At 43.8% G+C, this 13363-nt stretch overlaps 1 protein-coding gene across 1 annotated transcript in view; it reads right to left on the bottom strand.

Annotated features, from left to right (window-relative positions):
- Positions 1–13363, bottom strand: part of Col6a5 (collagen type VI alpha 5 chain) — a gene marked incomplete at its 5' end in the record, with an annotated part of 116700 nt that overhangs the window by 78231 nt on the left and 25106 nt on the right. Inside the window, 11 exons of the mRNA XM_008825117.3 lie at positions 1240–1302; positions 2439–2501; positions 3106–3168; positions 4410–4445; positions 7219–7272; positions 7633–7698; positions 8864–8926; positions 11795–11848; positions 11939–11983; positions 12117–12143; positions 12472–12543. Coding sequence (XP_008823339.2) covers positions 1240–1302; positions 2439–2501; positions 3106–3168; positions 4410–4445; positions 7219–7272; positions 7633–7698; positions 8864–8926; positions 11795–11848; positions 11939–11983; positions 12117–12143; positions 12472–12543 — 606 coding nt within the window. The remainder of the gene's footprint in view (positions 1–1239; positions 1303–2438; positions 2502–3105; positions 3169–4409; positions 4446–7218; positions 7273–7632; positions 7699–8863; positions 8927–11794; positions 11849–11938; positions 11984–12116; positions 12144–12471; positions 12544–13363) is intronic.

Raw genomic sequence — 13363 nt, forward strand, 5'->3', positions numbered from 1 at the left:
CAAAACCTCAAAATTGAGGAAACGGAACCATAAAATTACCAACCATGAAATTTATAAGTAGCTGATGTTGCCAAACCACTAAGGGAAAAGGACAAATAGTCTAAGCACCTGATTAATTAGATAAGAACACTCTACACTGTACTGTATTGCTTTGATTTTGAATTGTATTTCTAAGAAAATGATTAACCATGAAATCAACGTTGTTTGTACAATCTTGTTCTGTAACTTGTATAAAATCTGATGCTCTAATTTAGCAAATTACATTCAGATCATCAACCATCTCTTGTGTTGTGTCTGTTTGTCACTCACCGAATCCTTGACCACTCTCTGATCCCTTGTTTCCGTCAGACTGAGTGCTCCGGTCTGGGATGGTCCGGCATACCAGGTCAAGAAACATATGTCTGGGTAAGGTTTATCTGAGAACAATTGGTCTTTGTCCAAGATTTATCTACGTGGCACACAGTAACTAAAAGTACCAGACTGGTGGAACTAACCTTGGATGTTTAACAGACATACTTTGAGGCCTACACTAATTTGGTCAGAGGGACATAAAGGACAGTTTTTGTTCCTTGCCCTCCTAGGTCAACTAGTTCCAGGGCACTATGAGCATCTATCTTACTATTTTTAAAGGCTGAAGATTTTCCCAAGGGCCACAACAATGGAAAACTAGCAACACAGTTTGCTGGACTCATATAAAAGGAAAACTTAGATCCTTAGCTCAAAAATTAGAGGGATTTGAGATCAGAAAAGATCATTAAACTCAGCAGGGCTGCTGTGTGACCAAACAGACCCCAAACCCTGAAGGATAAAAATAGATGAATCGGGTTTTGAAGAGGCCAATGGTTTGCTCTCTGGTAATCTCTACCACAGCCACCTCATCCATGGTTGACTACATAAGACTGGACGCTGCATACAGGGTATTTGAGTTCTGACACCCACCCCCATCTAGCTCAGCCATGGAGTTCATTCCTGTTCAGGAAATACAGGAGCTTAAGAGATTTCTTAAAGTGTTTCATGATGGGCGGATCACTGCCTCTCCTAGTAAAAGGGACAGCTTTCTAGAGAGGTCATCTGTGAGAATTCTTTGCTAAGTGGATGGAAGAGAACATGTTAGCAGAATGCAGGTGGTTTAAGAATGGTGCTTGGATTCAGTCACGTGAGGAATCCATAGGACACTCAGAAAGAAAATGCAGCTGCCTTTGTTCCTCCTTTTTGAAATCAATGAGAAATAGCATTTACCTTTCTCCCCAAAATTCCAGATCTTCCGATGCTCCCTTCAGGTCCTGCTAGACCAGGAGCACCCTGAAAAAATAATAGAAGATGCAAAAGTCAGCATTGCAGCAGTTCCTAGAAACCCAATAGGAAGGTGTCACTTCCTCACATCAGCCCCAACAGCTCCTGGAGGGCTCCTTAGCAAGAAAGGTGGCCACCTAGAAGAGAGGCTGAAGCAAGCCTTAAGGTCCAGCCCTTGGCAGTGGACCACAGCTTTGCATCCATCAGGACATCACTGGTCCATATGGGGCCTTAGGGAGGAAAACAAAATGCACCCTTGACTTAACCAGCTTTCTTTCAAGTGTGGGAAACTCATGTAATGCCCTTTGTCAGAATAAGACACACCATGGCCCATGTATATCCCACAGAACTGTGCGCACAGACATCATGGCAGATGGGGCATATTTCAGTTTCCAAATCTAAAAACAGGTACCAACCTCCTAGCAAGATAACAGTACATTCAGGCACCCTTTGCTTTCCAAGCTTTCATGGGCTAAGTCACACAAACCCTTCCCCCATCCAAACTCTCATTTTTCACTCAGGAAACTGATTCGAATGCTGAATTCAAGAGTTGGACTTATTTGTGTGACCAAGGATCCTTGGGATCTTTGTATAGTCAAATGTCTATGGTTTAAAAAAAGAGCCAGGTGTTATGGTACATGCCTTTAATCTCAAAACTCAGGAGGCAGAAGCAGGCAGATCAAGGCCAGTCTGGTTTACATAGCAAGTTCCAGGTTACAGGGAGACCCTGTCTCAAAAATGGAAGGAAGGAAGGAAGGAAGGAAGGAAGGAAGGAAGGAAGGAAAAGAAAAAATGTCTATGGTCAATGGCAGATATATGCCATAGTCAATTTTTTTAAGTGAAAGTAGTCAAATAATTTGGGGCAGTAATTTTGATCATTTGGCAGTATTTTTAGTCTTTCAAATGCTACCTTGAGGCTGAGGAAGTGGATCTGTACTTTCTGAACAAATGACCAGAAAAGGAGAAAGAGGGGTGTACTAGCTAGGTAAAAGGACTCTGAGTTAGGCTAAAAAGTTGATCCATAATAACCCAAAAATGAAATAATCCATCATTAGATAGCCTAAATAAATCACACTAAGGCATTTTGTAGCAAAAGGAAAATAGAGGTTCGGAGCCATTGGCCCTAATGTCTCCAAGGCACTCACCTGGGGTCCCTTGTGCCCCTCACTTCCTTTTTCTCCTTTCACGCCACGATTTCCACTTGACCCCTTTTCGTGGTAACACAAGAAATAGAAAGTGATGTCAAGGAAGCTCCCTTTCTTGGCGGAGGCTTTTGAAACAACCCTACAGAGGAAAAGCCATGGTCCAACCCTTCAAGTAGCCTTAACACTTTGAGATGAAGTCTTTTAGGAGAGTAACTAGAGACAGGACCAGACACAGTGGTACAAGTCATATTAAGGAATTCCCTGCCAGGTCCAAGAGTCTTGTCCTTCTTCTACAGGGAGAAATAAAGAAATAGAGCGAAAGGGGAAAATAAAATCCATAGCAAAAGGAAGATACAAACAAATTAACAAGGTACCAGTGCTTATATTAATTACTCATATATGAAGGTATTCATTGTTCATTCTTACTAGCATCCAGACACAACACCAGGTAAGCACAAGAGTACACATTAATAACTTCAAATGTTAGAGCATGTTGAATGGAACAAAATTATTTTAAAAAACCACCGAGTCATCATCCCCCATGATGAGACATGTGGAGATGTGGGCTGCAAATTGATATTTCATCAGTGTGTATTTTCAGACAGAGCTGTGTGCCTTCTTCCCATAAGGGAAGCGCCACATCATTACCCATGTTTATTAAACATACCTGTGGGCCATGCAATCCTCCAGGGCCCTGTACACCTTGAGGTCCTGGGTTTCCTGTTTCCCCCTAATGAACAAGAGTTTCCAGTGTTAAGATATTCTCTGAAGGCGTTTCCACATAGATTGTTTCTTCACAGTATTTAGACAGAACCCAGGCACTGGTTTGTCCCACTCATGACTCACTCCCTACATTGCCTAGGATCTTATTTTTCTGTCAGGAATGAACACAAGTGTGTTTCTTATTATCATAAAGATGGGAGCTGGAAGCAAAACTAAAATAAATTTTGTTTGAAAATGTCATACTGATACAGAATACTTTATATACAAATTAAAAACTAAATTTTAAAAAGTATGGAAGGAGGGGCTGGAGAGATGGTTCAGCAGTGAAGAGCACTGGCTGCTCTTGCAGAGGACCCAGGTTCGATTCTCAGCATCCTCATGGCAGCTGGCAATGATGCATAACTCCAGTTCCAGGGACCTGAGGCCCTCTTCTGGTCTCCAGAGGAACTGAACATATGTGACATGCATACATACATGCAGGCAAAACACTCATACACATAAAATAATTTTTTTAATGTGAAAGGAATATCTGGAATGCATAGCTAATGATTGCAATAAGTGCTAATAATAGTAAAGAATTAGGAGGCTGGGGGGATGGTTCAGTGGTTAAAACACTTGCTGTGGAAGGGTAAGGACCAGAGTTCAGACCCCCAGAAGCCCTCATAAATGTCAGGTGGATATGGTGGCCTGCCTGTGATAGTTGCCTCAGAAAGCAAGCATAGGATCCCCAGAGCAACTGGCTGGCAAGAGCAGCCATTCCGGCAAGTTCTAGATTTGACTGAGAGAGTCTGCCTCAATGAGTAAGGCAAAAGAGCAATCGATAATGATTTCTGACATCAACCTCAGGCCTCCACTTGCAGGTGCACACACAGTACCCACATGCATGCAAAAACATGCATACACACATGCACACCCCTTACAAATATACATGAAAAGTAGGAAGAAAGAATTTCATTCTCTTGTATGATGGTTCCCAGTAAATATGAAAATCAATCAAATGCATGACATTTTGACTTGTGCACAATCTGCTTGTTAACAGGGCATCTGTGAGGGGGGCTTTGCCTTAGTCAGGCCCACTCTCTTTTGGAAGCTGAGCTGACAGTTGCTTATGTTTCCAGTACTCAGAGACGTTCATGGCCAATGCTCGGCACATCCTACCCCATCCTGTCAAGTGTTCATTTACCCAACAATATCTACATAGAAAAAAAATCTCAGCCCCCTACCACAGAGGACAGGAAGAATACTTACCAAGGGACCCTGGGGCCCCCTGTGGCCTTCTAGTCCCTGTAACATAAAAGGCAAAGTGTCAGCATGTCTTCACAAAGCTTCCCTTGAGGCAAACCGGTCCCTCATACTCCCAGATAACCCACATAAGTAATAAGCAGCTCACAAGCGGTCTCCCCGAGGCACTTTACATGGGTAGGCTTTCAGAGTAGGTGTCTGAATTACGTACTGACAGTTGGGGGATTGATCATAACCTAGTATAAAAGTCATTGCAGCCCCAACCCGAGACTGACAGCCTCTGATGATTAGCCTGTGGGCTCTTTGGAAAGTGGAATCATCCTGAAGAAACTGTCAACTGTTTTTCCTCCCCACAAACCCACAAAGCACTGTCTGCTGAGCAGAGGTTCCCATGGGAGGAGGAGTGGGCACTGTCATGACCATCTTGGTCTTCTGGATTGGAACCTTGAGGCAAAGTGAAATTTCCAGACACGATACATCACATGAGCCAATGGAGTTTGTCTCTATGGGGTTCTGTGAGGAGCAGATGGCTGTAGAGTCTGTTCCATTATGTGATGCAAACACTACTAGTTAGGCCTATCACAGGAAACTCAGACTTAAGCAAATGAGTATTTGAAAGTGATTTGGTCAGGACTTGGTACAAAATAGATACATTAGAGGTGTCAATGTTATTTTTAAGGACTCTGTGTGTGGTCGGCAAAAGTCTAAGGGTCTCATGTGTGGTTGTCAGTATGGTGATCCATTGTTTTTGGCAACAGCTGGTGCAATAATGAATTTACACAAGTTGAAGTTCTGTCATGTGGGAGGCAATGTCTTGGGTTGAGCTGTGTTATTTACAATTTGTTACCCACTTATGACGCTCTGAATCTCATAACAGAATTCTAACCTACACTGAAAAGGTGGGAGAGAGAATAGCAAAGCCCAGTGCTGCTTGAATCTGAATATTAAAAATGCTGCCTTATTTAATGCCAAAGAAAAGAAGTTACAGAGCAGGGACGGGGTAAGCAATGAGGAGGGGCTGAGCATCTTCTGTCCTTACAGTGACTTAATTCATTAACTAGTGTCGAAGCCTTAATCCCTACCCTGTCCCCCAGAATCTCTTTCGTAAAAGTATATGATTTATGTGTCAGTTATAAACCTATTTCAAACTAAAAGGGTTTTTCTCCTAAGCCAACAAGACATATTTATGTTTAAAATTTATAATGTTTAGCTCATCTCTCACTGGTCAGCTGCTTCCTCCAATTACATGTTAATCCTCTTGAGTTTGGAAGGCAAAGGCCCAAGGAATATTAGCAGAAGCATGGGAAGCCCAGGCTCTCCAGCCTCGGATCTTTCCCAGTCAGATAAAGAAAGGCAAGATGGACTAGGATATAATCTCTGCTCCCAGAGAGAAGGGCAGCAGGCCACACACTTCAAGCGATGAGGAGAATCCAAAACTCATAATAGAAAAGAAAGCCGAGAATTTTTATTCCCTCTGAACAAATTGGGGCCAAACCCAGGATTTTGTACATCATTCTTTTTCATCATGTCCATACTGATCACGAGCTTTTAACATAAATGTCATCTCTAAGCCAAGTGTGGTGGCATATGTCTATAATCCCAGCACTCAGGAGACAGAGGCAAGCAGATCTCTTGTCAGTTTGAGGCCAGCCTGGTTCACATACTGAGTTCTAGGCTAGCCAGGGCTACATAGTAAGACTTTGTCTCAAAAACCAAAAAAAATAATAATAATAAATAAATTATAAATAAAATTTCTCACTTCAGTAGTCCATAAAAGTGAAGGTTGGTCCTTAAAAGTAGAAGGAAATACAATGTCCTGTTTTGCTAAGGAGGGTATAATGAATAAATAGCTTCAGTTGTCACCTGGGAAGAGGGAACCTCGAGTGGGGAATTTCCCTATGGGCCTGGCCTGTGGGCATGTCTTTAAAACATTTTCTTGATTGCTGAGTGATGTGGGAGGCCCAGCTCACTGTGGTTGGTGTCACCCCTGGGGAGGTGGTCCTGAGTTGTATAAGAAAGTAGGCTGAGCAGAGGCCAAAAGAGCAAGCCAGTAAGCAGTGTTCCTCCACAGTCTCGGCTTTGGTTCCTGCCTCCAGGTTCCTGCCTTGAGTTCCCACCGTGGCTTCCCCCATTGGTAAGCTGTGATCAAGATGTGCAAGCCAAAGGAAAACCTTTTCCTCTCCAAGCTGGTTGTGGTCAGAGTGATTTATCACAGCAATAGAAAGCTAACTAGAACAGTAGGGTTGATATACACAATGCTATAAGCTAGCCCAGAGCCTCAAGGTTGCCAAAGAGTTGGCCCTAATTGCCAGTGTTTGGGGTCCATTCTGGTGGAATTATTTGTGTTCCTCTTCCTCCTTGTCAGTGTGTAAAGAGAAGAGTATCCCCACCCAGTTCATAACACTCTGACACAGCCCCCAGATGCTGTGAGGAGAGCACAGTACATGTGAAGTCACTGGCTCTCTTCAAAGACATTGCCAAACATCTGCAAGGTGGGAAGGCAAAGGCAGACTGGAACACCGCAGTTCTCAAGGGTGATTTTGTCTCCCATTCCCACCCCAACAAAGCCCGCTGCAGACCTCTGGCAGTATCTGAAGACATTTTGGGGGCAGTGGGGGCAGGATGGTACTCCTGACTCCCCATGAGCAGAGATCTGGAGTGCTGCAAAGAATTTCCTGACTCAAAACGTCAGTAGTGCCAAGATTTGGAACCCCTGCATGTGGGTCAGCTGGCTCAGTAGCAACAAATAGCCTACATGCCTCAGGGTCTGCCACAAGTAATGAGGAGGAACAGGAATGTTTGGAGAAGTACTTACCATCCTTCCTCTGGAGCCAGGACTGCCTTGTCTCCCCTTTTGCCCAGTTCTACCCTAGAAACACAATAGTTCCCCAAGATCATAAGACAATAGATTCTGAGTAAATTATTAAGCCACCAGTGCAAAATATCAAATACTATCAAGACAGCAGAGTAAACAGACATGCTAGAATCAGTCTGCATATTAACACAGGTGGCTAGACAGCCACACTGCAAGAACAAGGGCGGGAACATGCTTCAAATAAACGAGCTTTCCTCAGAAAAGCATAACTTATATCAGACAAGCCTTTTCTTTTAAATGTAGATGAGTTTGGGGGGTGTTCATTCAATCACAGAAAGTCTGTAGACTCTGCTACATTTACTCAGCTCAACAATGGAATTCACCAACTTATCTACAAAAAACAGATCCAATTACTTGTCTTCCTTGTTTGCCTTTCGCGCCCTTTCGGCCTTTGGTGACACTGTCTCGTCCTGGATTACCCTAAAAGAAGATTTTAAAACTGTTTCAGAATCTGGAAATACCAGAGTAAATTGGTTGATTTGTTTTAAGATGAACTCACAGAGATCATCTTACTTTAGTGTTCTAAGTGCTAGGATTACAGCTGTGTGCCACCATGCCCAGCTCTCTCCTCTCTCTCTCTCTCTCTCTCCCCCCCCCCTCTGTTCTTTTTTTTTTTTATATGATCTCACAGAGATCTTCTTTCTTTAGTGTTCTAATTTATAGTTTTACCTCTGTGCGCCCCCATCCCCCGCTCCCCTCTCTCTCTCTCTCTCTCTCCCCCCCCCCTCTGGATGAAGCCTATAGTCTTGAACATGCTAGACAAGTCTTTCAACTTTTTACTTTTGAGATAGGGTCTCACTAAGTTGCCCAGGATGACCTTGAATTCACTCTGTAGACCAGAAAAAAACAAACAAACAAAAACAAAAATAAAAACAAAAAAAGCCATAGTGGTTTGAGATTTAAGTGCTAGGCTCATTCAGGTTAAGGGATGAAAAGTGTCATAAAAATCTCCAACTTAAAACTTTTAGAATCTTTGAAGTACTAAAAGTAACATTTCCCCAGTTTGAAGGAGACCTGGTGATAAGAACAGTATTTCAGAGCGCAGCCATGCAGTTGCTCTCCCTGAAGGGCAGCTTCATGGGGCTCTGACCCAAATAGTCTTAGGTTATTCTGTCAGAAGCCTAATGAAAGCCTCCTGTCACTGAGTCTGAAACAGACAGCTCTCGAGGGATGCAGCTCAGTGCTAGAGTGCCCATCTAGCATATACAAGACCCTGGGTTCAGTTCCCAATGCTGCTAAACAAGCAAACAAACAAATATATAAATACATAAAATCTGCAAGAGGGCAAGATTATAAATCCAAGAAATAAAACCAAGGAAGTTTTCATCATGCAACTTGAAAATCTCAATGTACTGTAAGGATTCATAAGATAGAACTTTAAATACTGGCTCTGAGCCTTTAAAATAAATCACTCCAGGTTAGATTCAAATGGATTTTTCCCAAATACAAAGGCTTGGGCCACACCTACCAGCCCTGCTCTCAAGGTCCGAATTTGACTATACTTCAGAGGCCTGTACTTAAGGGGAATCACTAAGAACTCTGGAGTAAGTATAACATTCTGAGCTAAGTGGCTCTGGTAACTTACAGGTTCTCCTGGGAAGCCCTTCTCTCCGTCCTCCCCAGGGATGCCTCTGGAACCTGGGCTGCCCTGAAAAAAATAAAATAATAACTAAATAATAAAACAATATGTTAGCTGCTATGTGGATTTCACAATGGTGTTCAATGTCAAGTGGTGCTCATGGGTGGAGGGTGATCAATCAGGTAAAAGGCTTCATGTTTTCCTACCTCATCCAGGTTCCCTCAGACTTCTCAAGTTCAATTTTAAACCATGGTCAGGCTGTCTGTTGTGAGGGTAAGAAACTGAACATCTTCTATGATCTAGCATGGGCCTGTCCAGTGGGACTTTCAGCAGGGAAGGAAACTCCACCATCATGCTGCCCAGGAGGGCAGGCAGCCATTAGTCACTTGCAGCTACCAAGCACTTGAAATGTGGCTAGTGCAATTAAAGGGTGAACTTACTTGTTTTAATTAAGTTAAATTTAAATAATCACATGTAGAGTAGATATTATAATTGGGCACCCTAACCAGTTTAGCAACTTCTGATGTCTATAATTAAATTTCCCAAGAATAGAGAGATAGAGTCAAGAGCACTGGCTGCTCTTACAGAGGACCCAGGTTCTGGTCCCAGCACCCACATGGCAATTAACAACCATCTGTAATTCCATTTCCTGGGGATCTGATGCCCTCTTCTGGCCTCTGAGGGTATTGCATGCATGACTGCACTTATATGCAGGCAAAACACTCATACACATAAACATATTTAAATTCCCCATCAGGAATCCTCACAATGGCATTCTATTTCCTCCTCAAATTCAACTGTTCCCAATGAAATTTGCCCAAGTATGGTCTCTATAGACATTTTGACTGATTCCCCATTTCCTGCTCCTCAAGATTAGAAGACCTGATACCCTAGAGCCAGGACTAGACTGGGACAAGAGAGGCTCCCAGAGTGCCACATTCAGGGAGACCCTCACTCTACAAAACCTAAGAGTATAACCTCTTGCACCCAATATCCACTTGTCCCATCCCAGGCAGGGCCTTGCACATCCTTAATAGTTCTGTGTCTGCTCTTATCACCACTACTCCATTTGAAGGCTTCATCCCTCACTTCCATTGCCACCGATCCAACCCTTACATCCATGGCAGCTCCAACACACCCTTCAGACCACTGCCAAATATTATTTCTAAAATACAAATTTGATTACAACCCTGCTGCTTAAAATCCTTCTACAGACGCCCCATGGCCTAAGGGATAGCAAATTCCTCTCCATGGTGCACTGGAGCTCTTCTGGTCTTTTCTTGTTACCACTTGACACTATTTCCCTCCACCCAAATTCTGACCCTTCCAGACAGAACAACACCCAGTGTCCCCTAGCCCCATGTGTTTGCTTACACAGTTCCCTCTATCTTGAATATTCTTCCTCCACATCTGTGCCTTTGCTACTGCTGCTCATACTGGCTTCAAAAAAGGATTTCCTGGATACCCCATAAATTAGTTGGCCAGAGGCAGCCAGAGAAGAGCCCTCACATCTTCAGGTGCATGCAGGAAGCAGAGGAAGCAATACTGGAAGTGGGATGAGGCTATGACCTCTCAAAACCCACCCCCAGTGACATGTTTCCTCCAGCAAGGCCACACCTCCTAAACCTCCCAAAATAGTGCCACCAATTGGGAAAAAAGTGTTCAAATACTTGGAGCTTATGGGTGGCATTCTTCATTCAATCCACCACACCCCACCACCAAGCTGAGTTAGGCACTTTACTGTAGACTCCCAGGGAGATGCCTACAATGGGGTCCCTCACACCTGTGCAATGTGAGATCTTTAAGGACAAGAACTGTGTGGGCCATTCCCTTTTCTGGTCCTTTGACAAATAATGCAGTGCCTGGTGTATTACAGATACAAAAATACTTGAAAAATAAACGTGTCAGAATATAAAAGTAGAACTGGGTGTTGGATTACATTTAAAATAAGTGTTCCTGCTGGTTGTGGTGGCACACGCCTTGAATCCCAGCAGTTGGGAGGCAGAGGCAGGCAGATCTCTGTGAGTTCAAGGCCAGCCTGGTCCTGCACAGTAGTCGACTTGTCCCAAAAAGGAAGCAGCATCTAATTGTTGTCAAGAGACTTTCATTATGTGATTGGGATGGTTAATTTTATCAAATTCGTTGGGTTTAAGAAATACTTAGGACACTAAGGAGACACACCTTGGGGTGTTCCTGCTATAGTTGTCCCCCTCCCAAAGGTTTGAGGAGAGAAGACACATCCTGACTGCAGGTGGCACAATCCCAAAAGATTGGGTCCCTGACTGAATAAAAGGGAAAAAGAAAGAAAAAGAGCTGAGCATTGGTGTGGGGAGTTGAATGAGAAATGTCTCCCATAGGTTCATGTGTTTGACACTTGGTCTCTGGTTGGTGGTGCTGTTTCGGGAGATTATGGAACCTTTAAGGCGTGAAGCCTTGCTGGAGGAAGTACATCACTGGGGATGGGCTTTGAGAGTTTATAGCCTCGCCCCACTTTCTGTTCACTCTCAGCTTCCTGCTCTGGCTGCCTGCTGCCTCCCTGACACCATGAATTCTTGCCCTTCTGGAACTGTAAGTTAAATAAAGGCTTTCATCTTAATGTTGTTTGGGTCATGGTATTTTATCTTAGAAAGATAAAGCAATGGATATAACCGGCATTCCCCTTTCCCTGTTTCCTGGTCAGTGCCATGGACCAAGCTGTTCCCAGCATTCTGCCTTCCCCACCATGATGGACTGCACTCCTCTGAACTGTGAGCCAAAATAAACCCTCTTCCCTTAAGTTGCTTTTTGTCAGCTATTTGACCACAGCCCCCCCAAAATAAAGTAACTAATATGTTGATGAAGTCAGATATCAATTTTATCCCTAATAACCACCAACACATAGCAAATAGGAATGTATCTGTCACCAGGTTCTCTTTTTTGGTTATCAAAAAGAGTTACCTGAAATCCAGGATCACCCTTCTCTCCCTTTTCCCCAGGAAATCCATGAAATCCCTAAAAGAAGATAAAGAAAACAAAATATCCTTAAAAAATATCAACCCCATAACGGCTTTGTGATAGCACAAAAGAAAAGCGATGACTTACTTCTTCTCCATCCAGTCCATCAAATCCACTCTCTCCATCTTTTCCCTAGGCAACAATAGGCAATCGTCAGGTAAAGACAAAGACAGATAACCAAGCAATCAGGAAGTCTTGACAGGTGCGTATTAGGAAATGAATCCCAATTAGGAAATCAAACTTAACTGAGAAAAAAGTACAATACCTTAGATCCAGAAAATCCTTTGGCTCCCTGCAAAAGATTAAAAGCTGTCACTGATATCTCAAAAGCAGGTGAGGATTCATGGACTGCGGCAGGAAGCGTCTGCCTCTCCTGAGAAAGTCATCTTGCATTATCTCTTCAGTTGCTTCTGGCTATACATCCATGAAAGAGAGTTTGATCGATGCTCAAGACTCCGCAGTTATTAAGAAGCAGGACTAATCTTCAAAGAAACTAACAAATGTAACTGGAGGTGGGAAAAGAGGAAGGGATCATGGGAAAGAGAAAAAAGGAGTGAAGGAATCGAAGAGGAGGGAGATGTTACAGGGAAGTGAAAAGACCAAGCCAGCAGAAAGCTTACCTTTTGACCCTGCGTCCCTGGACATCCTGCAATCCCTCTGTCTCCTTGAGGTCCAGTTTCTCCTCGTCCTCCCTAAGAAAAGGAATCCAAACATATCTCCAAAATGACACTTGTGCCAGAAGCTGTTATCAGTTCGCTTTTAGAGTGCTGAGCTAGAGCACTTGGCATCCTGAGCTTTAAGCAAGCTAAACTCCCTGTGAGTTTGCTCAATTAAATGTGCCTTTCCCCTGAGTTCATGCACTTTCACTGTCAGCCTTCCGGCTCCTTCACAGATCATGGCTAGGTTCAAGATGAGCCCTGCTACTTCACTCACTCATCAGACAGTGCGGCCAAAGACCCAGAAGTCACTTTCCCTTCCAGCCCCATTCCTGACTGCTCTAGTGATCCTTGCTCGTCATGACTTCTTGCCTAGGGCCCTGGGAAAGATGGAAGATGGAATTCAAAGGAGTTCAATGTCAGGGGTGAGAGCTGAGCTCAATCAGTGGGAAGAGATGTGACTTCAAGAACAAGAAGTGAAGGCAGGAGAGCCAGCCCTTGGGGCTGGGAAGACGCCCAGTTGGTAACGTGCTTGCTGTGCCAGTGTGAGGCCTTGAGTGTGATCCCCAGCACCCTTATAAAAAAGCCAGGCATGTTGTCTTGTGCTTATAATCCCAGCACTAGGGAGGCAGAGACAGGTAAATCCCTAGGGCTATGGATTCTAGCCAGCCTAGCTGAATCACTGAGCTCCAGGTCAACCAGAGACCCAATCTTCAAAAACAAGGTGGATGGCTCCTGAAGAACAACATCCAGGATGACCTCTGGTCTCCAAATGCACAGACACACACAGACATAGGCACAGACAGACGACAGACAGACAGACAGACAGACACACACACACACACACACACACACA

This window comes from Nannospalax galili, unplaced genomic scaffold, assembly GCF_000622305.1.
Source record: "Nannospalax galili isolate Female #2095 unplaced genomic scaffold, S.galili_v1.0 scaffold369, whole genome shotgun sequence".
In the NCBI taxonomy this organism is placed as follows: domain Eukaryota; kingdom Metazoa; phylum Chordata; class Mammalia; order Rodentia; family Spalacidae; genus Nannospalax; species Nannospalax galili.